This window comes from Conger conger, chromosome 6 (genome assembly GCF_963514075.1).
Source record: "Conger conger chromosome 6, fConCon1.1, whole genome shotgun sequence".
Classification (NCBI taxonomy): domain Eukaryota; kingdom Metazoa; phylum Chordata; class Actinopteri; order Anguilliformes; family Congridae; genus Conger; species Conger conger.
The window spans coordinates 22093321-22103947 of NC_083765.1; the positions used below are offsets into that span (position 1 = coordinate 22093321).

General features: G+C 43.5%; 1 protein-coding gene across 4 annotated transcripts; it reads left to right on the plus strand.

The window, feature by feature from the left end:
- The first annotated feature begins 1877 nt into the window (after positions 1-1877).
- Positions 1878-10347, plus strand: ap5s1 (adaptor related protein complex 5 subunit sigma 1). Of its 4 annotated transcripts, XM_061246222.1 has the most exons (5): positions 1900-2034; positions 3813-3839; positions 5124-5402; positions 8791-9082; positions 9867-10347. In XM_061246222.1, exons 2-5 carry the CDS (start codon positions 3820-3822, stop codon positions 9993-9995), a joined length of 720 nt encoding a protein of 239 aa, XP_061102206.1. In that variant the 5' UTR covers positions 1900-2034; positions 3813-3819; the 3' UTR covers positions 9996-10347. The 4 variants fall into 4 exon arrangements, with proteins under 4 accessions (XP_061102208.1, XP_061102206.1, XP_061102207.1 ...); XM_061246224.1 differs by lacking the exon at positions 3813-3839 and having other exon boundaries at positions 1878-2034; XM_061246223.1 differs by lacking the exons at positions 1900-2034; positions 3813-3839 and adding an exon at positions 3903-4318.
- The last annotated feature ends 280 nt before the right edge of the window (positions 10348-10627 follow it).

Here is a 10627-nt window from a genome sequence, read left to right on the forward strand (position 1 = left end):
ATTGTAAGGAACTTCCTGATGTTACCATGACACTCCAACATGATTAGTGCACAAGCAGGGCAGTGGTGGAAACTGGCACAGCTATCGATGTCTTGGTGATGTCAAGGGCTACAATTAATAACAGTTATTCCTTCCTCTTTTACATTATAATGCAAAAGAAGTGGAGAACATCAGTGTAACCTCCAGAGATGCAAAATGGGGTATCACCAAGAACGCCAGAGAGTTTCCCAACCTGGGAAGCAACTTTTCTTAGCTCACTGAACTCTGTGATACTGAGCCTTTGTTACTGCTGTCGTTTGCAATAGGCAAGGCAAACAACTAGAAGGGAAGTGTGGTCTTGTGGTTCCACTCAATCCAAGTGCTTTTTATCAGGATCTTTACTGTTATTTTTATTCAGAGAATAATTCTACACTGTACCATATCTTCGTCTTTTTGCCCATTGTAAGCCATTAGCATTTTATTAGCAACTGAAATTACTGAGTGGGCCTTTAAACTAGCAAACTAAAGAAAGTACTGCCTCTTACAGAGTTAACAGTTTGTCTGAGATTCGTGTATTCTTCCACAGAATCTAAAGGCAAGAGAACAACATCAATTTTGTTAATGCAGAACAGTCACTTTTATTCTTTATATGATTGCACAAAACTTGCAACATGCAATTCTTGTACAGCAATTTTCCAGAAGGCTCAGTTGTTTGATATAGTATATTTGCTATAATTTAGAGTAATACATTCAGCGAAGTAGATGTTTAGAAAGCGTTAAAAGTCAGCAATTAAAATTAAAATGAGTTCACAGTAGACTTATAGTTGATGTTAATGTTAAGAAAGAAAGCTTATATAATGTTTAGCAGTGTTTTTGCTGTCTTAAACCAATTTGGCAGTTTAATGGCTTCTCTCTTTGAGTGTAATAGGTTTAACTGGTCCTTCGTGCAACATACAGAAATGGTCTCATAATTTCAGGGAGGAACTCTCCATGACCTGAGTAGAATCTGAAATTGGGCCCTTGAAAATCTTTAAAAAATATATTTTCTGATGATTATGATTACAAACCTGTGCAGGGGAAGATTAATTTATCATTATGCAGACTGATCTTTGTGAGCATGCGACCTTACTGCAGTGCTTAGGGAGGACACAGGGCTGGGGCCATTTAAATGAGCTTGGGGACCAAGTCAATATTTCACTTCCAATGGTGTATCCAGGGAAATTTACACGGATTAGACCTACCCTTTTCCATATTTTCACCTTTGCATATTTATTGAAGTATAAGAACCTTGCTCAGGGTTACAAAGGGACTGCCTTTTCCAGCTGAGAATTAGACCTGAAACCTCGAAAAGTTTGGTTCTAGGAGAGAGCAGTAGTCTGCATAGCCTACTCTGCCTTTGGTTACAGGGAGTTATAGTCTTCATTGCGTACATCACATATTGTGTTTTTAATTGAATCAGTGGCGCCAGGCGGAGATCCAGTAGAGAGCGCTGGCTGTTCTTGAAGTCATCAGAAGGACGTAAACAGAACTAATTGTTGCGTAATGGAAGAAGCCGAAAAAAAGGTGCGAACAGAATTGACAAACTAATCGAGAAGTTACTATTAATGATGCAGGCTACTGCTGCCCCCTTGAGTTTATTTCTTATTCTCAGTCATAATCCATTTGTACAGATACATTTCACACGGTAGTAAAATAAGTACTCTTGTAATGAAAACTATTTCCTTATTAATATTGTATGATTCATCTTTAAATGTAGATATGGCCAACCAGATATAATTTTAAAAAATTCTGCAAGCGGATTAATTGTCAACAGCTTTTCCAGTCCATACCATAGACTGCAAGGTACAGACCAATCACATACCTCAAACGAACGAAGTTTCGTTTGTAACCAGGAACCAGCTATTGCTTTGTAGTGTTTGTAGTTTTATCTTCTGCCATTCAAAGTAAGTATTCGCTGTAAATAACTACATCTCCCAGAATGACTCAAGTGAATGAAGCTGCAGGCTGGCTTGAAAATGCAGAACCAAAATCGGTACAATCTGGCCTAAAGTGAAGGTAAGCATGTTGCTGGACAAATTACTGTCAGCAATTACGTGTTGTGTTAATGCTGAATTGACGTCAAATAAATGTAGCATACTAGGTATTAAAATAAGAGTACGAAACGTGGACGTAAATGTGTTGCTAGGCTAGTTAGCTAAATTAGCTTAGACTGAACGTCAGCAAGGAACCAGCCCACTTGCTGGCTAGTTAGCTGATATTTTTTAGTTTCGTCCAATATTCCATATTCAGCCAAATAACATTGTTTACCTCGCTAAATTAGCTAGCTAACTGTATGTCCATGTAATGTGAAACCGGAGGTAAAATTGGGTAGACTATATGGGAAATGTTTTACTATTTTGCGTGATTGACGGATTACAAGGAATGGATTGCAGGCAATTATTAGATTGTCATATTTTTGGTTAATAAAATAATCGGTCGTCGTTCCAGAGCTTCATCTGGGTGTGTAGAGTTTCACTTGGCACTATTCGGGGTGTCATAAAGCAGTTGGTCCCAATTCCGATAGACTTGAGGTATTTCGGGATCTTAAGCAGTAAGAAACGGTACTTTGAAATGGGACCTTGAAACTCAAATTAGTTTCCGTCGCCTTTACCAATGAGAATTGCAAGTAGAACGGCCTCCGTTGCTCAATTGACGTAATTGAGCTGGCAATTGACGTATTGGGATTATCGGCGGATTGGGAGAGTATGCTATGATGTATACGCATGCATTATATTACAGTTATTTAGCTGACGCTCTTATGCGACACACAATAATGTTGACCAGACTAAGCCAATCCCCCCTGGAGTAATGTGGGATCAAGGGCTTTGCTCAAGGCGTCACTGGAGCTGGAACCACCAACCTTCCAGGGGCCTGGTCAAGCAAATTCACCACTAGGCCAGTGGTCCGCACTCTTGGTCCTGGAGAGCTGCAGGGTGTGCTGGCTTTTGTTGTTACTCAGCACTTAATTGATCAGATCAGTAAAGCAGTCAATTACAGTTAACTAGTGTTACCTGGTTTCTTGGTATAAAGGTGAAAACAAAAACCAGCACACCCTGCGGCTCTCAAGAACCAGGAGTGAGGACCACTGTTCTAGACTATAGGCTGCCCCCCATGCAGTACCATGGCATGACATTTTGGGCTTTTCTGGTCTGCCAACCGAATCGTGACCATATCAGCGATGGCTGTGAATATGTGGTAAATCTGCAAATGTAGAAACACTTTTATCGTGTTTCCAGTACCTGTGTGTCAACACATCCAGACTTTAGGAAATTCTGCTGAAAATTCCAGCTAAGACCCCCTGGGATTCTAAGATGGTTTAAGACGTGCTTTCAACACTTCAGTCCAGTATAGGATAACCTAACGTAGCCCCATTTAAACCTAATGAAAGTTCTTTAGATACCAAAAACAAAAATGACACCTGGACATACACAGGGCACACTCAAGGGACCCTGGGGCTGTGTTTTGGACAACCCTGTTTCAGTACTGCCTCGCCACCTCTGTTGTAAATAAGGCAGAATTTTTGTCACACAAGCAGGTGGGGCAGTTTCTCTCTGAGGGATGAAGTGCGTGCTCAGGTGACTAGCTAACCACAGACGCGCTCCTGACTAGAGTTTTTAACGCACGTCACCCCGTTAGCCATCTTCATTTGCAACGTTTTGCTGATGAGTAATGAAGACAGATATTGGCTAACAGCGGGACTTGCTGACATTATTCAGACATGCGATTTTCACAGATATAATAAAGCCACACTGGATGGTTTGAGCTCATTTTAGGATCTGACTTGTGTCTTACAGAAAATCCATGCTATTAGGGTTTGGTGGGTGAGTTTGTCAGTGACATTTTTATATCTTGTGAAATGACACTGTTGGCTATTTTGTTTATCTCTGTCTCCACAATACAGGAGTAGTCCAATAATAACACTCCCAAAATAAAAAGGAGGGTCTTTATGAAGATTGCAGTGTTTATGTGATAAAATCTTAGCTCAATGTAAAATCATATACCAACAGTGAAGGTGAATTACATTATTTATTCATTGTTATCCATCAAGTATTGTGTTGTCTCTTATGGCATTGTGTGTATTTTTATGGCATTTGATTTCACTGCTGTAAACCACTTTGTGCTGTATGCTCAAAGTGCTATACAAATAAAGTGATTATTATAATGTGGAGGACTGCATGGCTTGTATCTGAGGCCAATAACACACAGAATCAGTCCAGCTTTGCTCCACTGGGGATCCTCCTGCCCCATTGACATGGGCTGTGGACAACAATGGGGAGACAATGACACCCAGTGGAAAGAGGTTTTTAATTTCTAATTTTGCCTTAAATTTAAGTCTAATAAATGCCTAATAAAGTGCTCACTGAGTATATATCATTTCACATGAGAAAACAGCTTGGGAAAATTTCAAGCAGTTAGACCCTAAAATATGCAATACTTGCTTTGCTGTTCATGACTTTTTGTGTGCCACTTGTCAACCACCTTTTTTAGGGCCTTGTTACAAGTCACAAAGTTGTTAACTTAAGTGATAAAAACATTTCCACATGTAAGAAAATAAGGAAAGGGGTGTTTTTATAGAAATATCAGTGAACAATATTTGTGTAAATGTAAAATTAATTATGGCAGAGTCTCGCCTCACAGCAAGGAGGTCCTGGGTTTGAATCCCAGTCGGCCGTGGCCTCTCTGTGTGGAGTTTGCATGTTCTCCCTGTGTGCGCGTGGGTTTCCTCCGGGTACTCCGGTTTCCTCTCACAGGCCAAAGACATGCAGGTTAGGCTGATTGGAGATTGGAATTGGAATTGCCCGTGGGTGTGAGTGTATGAGTGAATGGTGTGTGTGCCCTGCGATGGACTGGTGACCTGTCCAGGGTGTATTCCTGCCTTTCGCCCAATGTATGCTGGGATATGCTCCAGCCTCCCTGCGACCTTGTTCAGGATAAGCGGGTTAAGATAATGGATGGATGGATGGAGTCTCTCTTTCTCCTGTAATTGGAGGTATAGTCCTCCCAACTTTGCTGTGTGTTTAAAAGATTTTTTTATCAGTCCCTCTTTCTAAAACAGGGCCCTTGCTCTGCCTGCAGTATCATTTGTCATCTCTGATTTTTTTAAGGAGGGCAGTCGCATTCTGGAGTGTCAGCCTAAAGGGAGAAGTGCCTTGCGGTGACATCACTTCTCTTCTCGGCGTTCCTGCGCGCAGTCCCATGGTGCACTGCTTCCTCATCCACACCCTGGGCCCCGTCAGCGGGCTCCCAGTGGGGGGGAGTCGGATCCTGTTCTCCCGTGTGTTCGGCCCCGAGGAGGGGGAGGCATTGCCGAACACCCCCGCCCCAGACCTCTGTCCTGAGGAGAGACGCCTCTTGCAGAGGGAGAAACTGGCCCTGGTGGCAAGGTGAGCCATGACGGGTACCTTCACAAACCTGCCTACATTAACACTGTTCTGTTACTAAAACTGGCTACATTAACACTCTGTTCTGTTACTAAAACTGGCTACATTAACACTGTTCTGTTACTAAAACTGGCTACATTAACACTCTGTTCTGTTACTAAAACTGGCTACATTAACGATCTGTTCTGTTAATAAAACTGGCTACATTAACACTCTGTTCTGTTACTAAAACTGGCTACATTAACACTGTTCTGTTACTAAAACTGGCTACATTAACACTCTGTTCTGTTACTAAAACTGGCTACATTAACACTCTGTTCTGTTACTAAAACTGGCTACATTAACACTGTTCTGTTACTAAAACTGGCTACATTAACACTCTGTTCTGTTACTAAAACTGGCTACATTAACGATCTGTTCTGTTAATAAAACTGGCTACATTAACACTCTGTTCTGTTACTAAAACTGGCTACATTAACGTTCTGTTCTGTTACTAAAACTGGCTACATTAACACTCTGTTCTGTTTCAGTAAAACTGGCAACATTAACCCTTTCAGTCTATATGGCACTCAAGCATAACTACCATAAAATCCCAAGATTGCCATATGGCGCTCTCGACCTCATACCTTGTCAGAAATTAATATATGCAAGCAGACGCCGAGTGAGAGTGACTTAGATTATAAGTTAGGAACTCAGAGTGGTGGAGATGCAGGTTTGTTCTCCTGCAGAAGTATAATATCACATTTCCACACAGGAAGTGAGAGCAGGTTATTTCAGGCCTTAAATCAGAGTTTCTCAGCCATGCCTTTGACGCTTCTTAATTAGCCAGCTGATTTCATGGTGCCTCTGGTAGGATGATAACATGGCCTGCTGTTCGTTTAGCATCCCTTATCGAGAGTGACCTTCAAACCCAAGCGCATGAGCGTGCTCAAAATAGGCTCATTTAGAGTAATAACATTAAGTCTCTTATTGCTAAAGTCAGGAACAGGCAGCCAAACTATACCACAGTGCATATGTATGGAGTAAACAAGCGTAAGAGCGTCTTTACATATTCACATAAGTCCAAAGGCTATCACAGGCACAATATTAATGCTTTTAATAAGCTTCTCTCATATGCAGATGCTGTCGGAGAGGAGTATACAAAAAACTCCAAGGCACTTAATCTCCAGAAAAAAAGATTTTTCTTTTTTAGCAATAGCATGATATCATCATGTTTTTCTATCATGATATAGCCAAACGATGAAAGCTTTTTAATTGTTTTGTCTGGAGATTGAGTGCCTTGCAGTTGTTTTTTTGTTTTTTTTTGGATTATACATGGACATGAACCCCAATGCGTGGCATGGTGGTATAGTGGTATAGATGTTCTCTCTGTGTTCGTGGGTTTACTATGGGTCACTCAAAGACATGTCAGGTTAGGTGTGCTCTTGCTGTTGCCATTGACCAAGGCACTGGCCTCAGAACAATGCATGGTCAATTGGATTCTGATCCGATGATTGACTCAGCCAGTCAGTTAAAAACCACCTTGTTGCTCTAGCAGTATGTTTCAGGTCGTTGTCTTGTTGCCTGATGAAGTGCCTTCCAATAAATTCGGAGGCAGTTGGTTTTATTTGAGCAGATAAAATATTTCTGTAGACTTCATAATTCATTGTTATACTTCTGTCTGCAGTCACATCATCAGTGAAGACAAGTGAGTCGTTCTGCCACCCATACTGGCCTAAGCCATAACATTACATTAAAAGGCATTTATCCAGAGCGATGTACAAAGAAGTCCAGATCAAACACAAGTACAAGTGCGAAGAGGACTTGAGAGGACAGTACAGTTCCGAGTCCTAATGTAACCATACAGATACAATCGGAACCCTTGAATAATACATTAACTTCCAAACTTGCATACCACAGTTGGCAGCTAGAATACCCCGAGTACAACAATACTAGCTAATACAAAAAAACAACTATATCTATACAACTATATAAGTGCCATTACAGTCTATGGCATATATAAGGCTAATCATGGTGGTGAGTTGGGGAGGGAAAGGTGTAGCCTGAAGGGATGAGTCTTCAGTCTGCGCTTGAAAGAGGTCAGAGACTCGTTCTGACATCCACCGGGAGGTCATTCCACCACCGTGGGGCCAGGACAGACAGCAGTCGTGAGCGAGAAGTGCAGGTGTGGCGAGGGGGAGGCACCAGACGGCACGAAGTGGCAGAACGGAGGGGTCTTGCTGGTGTATATGTCTTGATAAGTGATTGAATAAGGTTGTTGAGCAGGGGGGTGACGTGAATGTCTGGGAACATTGAATACCAGACGGGCTGCAGCATTCTGGATCAGACCCTCCATAACACCCCCTCCATTTTGTTTCACGGATGAGGTGGTATGCTTTGGGTCATGGGCATTTTTTTTTTCTTCTTCCTCTTGTCATCACTCTGGTAGTTAATCTTTGTCTCATCTGTCCACAAGACTTTGGGATCTTTTAGGGTTTTTTTTTAGCAAATTGTAATCTCGCCTTTCTGTTCAGCAGGCTTATCAGTGGTTTGCATCTTGTAGTGTACCCTCTAGTCCTGCTGGTGTAGTATTCTATGCATGGTACACTTTGACACATCTACACCTGTATCCAGGAGAGTGTTTTTGATCTGTTGAGCCATTGTCAAGGGGGTTTTCTTCACCCTAGAGAGTATTCTCTGGCCATCTTGCAGGGTTTTTGCAGTGTTCCTGATTGATTGATTTTCATTTCTGGGCCGTATGACGGGCAGCTTATTTTGCATCAACACTGCTGTTTTCCTCATGTTGTCACACCCCAACAACAATCTCCAAAAGCAATTGCAAAGTTTGGAATCAATACTAGACATCAACAGCTCTCCTCTGCACTCATTAACAACGCAAATTAATACAGATCCCTCATGAAATGCATCTGTAAAGCCAAAAACCACAAAATACTTGCAGTACCTTAAAATGAGGGGGACCATGTACAGAAGGTGCTGTCATTTCTAAATGGTTCATCCGATGTGGATGAGAACACCCTCGAATTAGTGCTGGCAGTCTGCAGTTCAACCTTCAATCATTGTCAATGTATTGCTCCAAACTCAAAGCACTAGAGTGCAGAACCAAGATAACAAAAAATGTGTCACTGTCCAAATAATTATTGTGTTCATTGTATTATTAGTATTTTCAAGCCCTGTTCCCCAACCCTGGTCCTCGAGAGCTACTGGGTGTGCTGGTATTTGTTTTCACCTTAAAATCAGCACCCAGTTGAGACTGCTAGGTCTAATATTAACCCTGACTGCTCAAGTGGCTAATGTTATGCTAGGCTACGTTTTGTTATGGTTTGATACAGTGGTAGATGCTAGGTAGGCTAAGTTACTCTTGACACCCCCCTCCCTCCCTCCCCTCCCCCAGGCAGGTACGGAGCGTGTGTGGGCTCCAGCGTGAGGCGGGCGGGCGCCCGGCCGTGGAGGCGGTGCTGGGGGATGAGTCTGCAGCTCTGATGGACGCGGACAGCGGGGTTTTTCGGTTGGGGGCAGGAGACCCTTTCCCCGGGGGGGTCACGGTGCTGTGGCTGGCTGTGCAGGGCGTGGGCTTCACGCTGGTCTGCCCCCCCCACGAGAACCTGCTGCTCGGGGAGAGCGCTCTGCGCAGCCTGGCCAGGGTGTGTCTGGAGAACCTGCGACTGCTAGGGCCTGGGAGCGAGGTGAGGGAGTGTGTGGAGCGAGGTGCGGGAGTGTGTGGAGCGAGGTGAGGGAGTGTGTGAAGCGAGGTGAGGGAGTGTGTGAAGCGAGGTGAGGGAGTGTGTGGAGCGAGGTGAGGAAGTGTGTGGAGCCAGAGTGTGTGGGAGTGTGTGGAGCGAGGTGAGGGAGTGTGTGGAGCCAGAGTGTGTGGGACAGAGTGTGGGGATAGTGTGTGGGACAGAGAGTGTGTCGGACAGAGAGTGTGTGGGACAGAGAGTGTGGGGCTAATGCCCAGGTTTGTGGCTCTGCTTACATTAGCAGAGTGTGATGTTGCATTGACATAGATCACGGTTGACTGCAAACCAGATGTCACTATAGTGGATAACAGCACAACGATAAAATGTGTTCTGCTGTGCATGTCGCCACTGCTGTTAAAGTTTGAACTTATTTAACTTTGTATTATTTATCTGAATTTTAAAGTGGATGTGGCACAAAACAATAAAACACAAAATGGAAAACAAAATTTACATTTTGTTTACCCCTACATAGATAAAAAGCTATACCAAATGCAATCCTTCTTTTCATATCCATATTGGAACATACAGTCCTGAAAGTTCTTCTGTCTACCATGATCCAGGTTGCTGTAAAGCAGGGCTGCCCAACCCTGTTCCTGCAGATCTACCATCCTGTAGGTTTACGTGCATTGTGAGTAAAACCTACAGGACGGTAGGTCTCCAGGAACAGGTTTGGGCGGCAGTTGCTGTTCAGTGAGCTGAAGTTGACCGTAGCTGAACCGCTCTTCCTCAGGTGGTCCTGAAGAGCGACCGTATTGAGGCAGCGCTCAACCGGCTCCTCCCCCACGGTCAGCTCTTGTTCCTCAACCATCGATTCGCTCAGATCCTCGACAAGGACCTGGCAGCCTACATGGCCAAATGAGCCCCCGCCACCCTTGGCAAGGGACAGAGAGGAGAGAGCTGCGATTGGTGGAGATCCGAGGACCGTGCAAATTCATTGGCTGCAGGGAGCTGGTGATCCTGTTCTTAGATGGTGTGTCATGTCGCTGCGTGGGTCCCTGAGCGGGTGGACGGAGAGAGGACTCTGAACCGGTCCAAACCGGTCCGAACCGGTCCGAACTCACTGACTGAACCCACTGACCAAACCCATCCACAAATCCGCAACAGCAAGGTTGCCAATGATCAGTTTAGATTTGGGTGATGCAGGGAATTAGACATGGTTGTCTTACTTATATGTAATCCTTAATATAATAAATACATTTTCCTCACTGTAATGTGTTAGGTTATGATCTTTCTGTTGGTTTGGTTTAAGCCACCCCGGAACTTTGATTCAGCCTTTAAACATTTATAATGATAACGGAAATATTAATCATTGTCGTCATTGGCGGTTTTCATGCACAAGTAAATCACAAAGACCTTACTTTTGGAAGGTTGAAAACAGCGTGTCACCAACTATCTGTACAAACCAGAAAACCCCACCGCTGTCCACTAGAGGTCAGTGTTTGACCAGGCATTTCTTCAGCAGCAGCACTCGGGCACAACACGTGTAGTCCA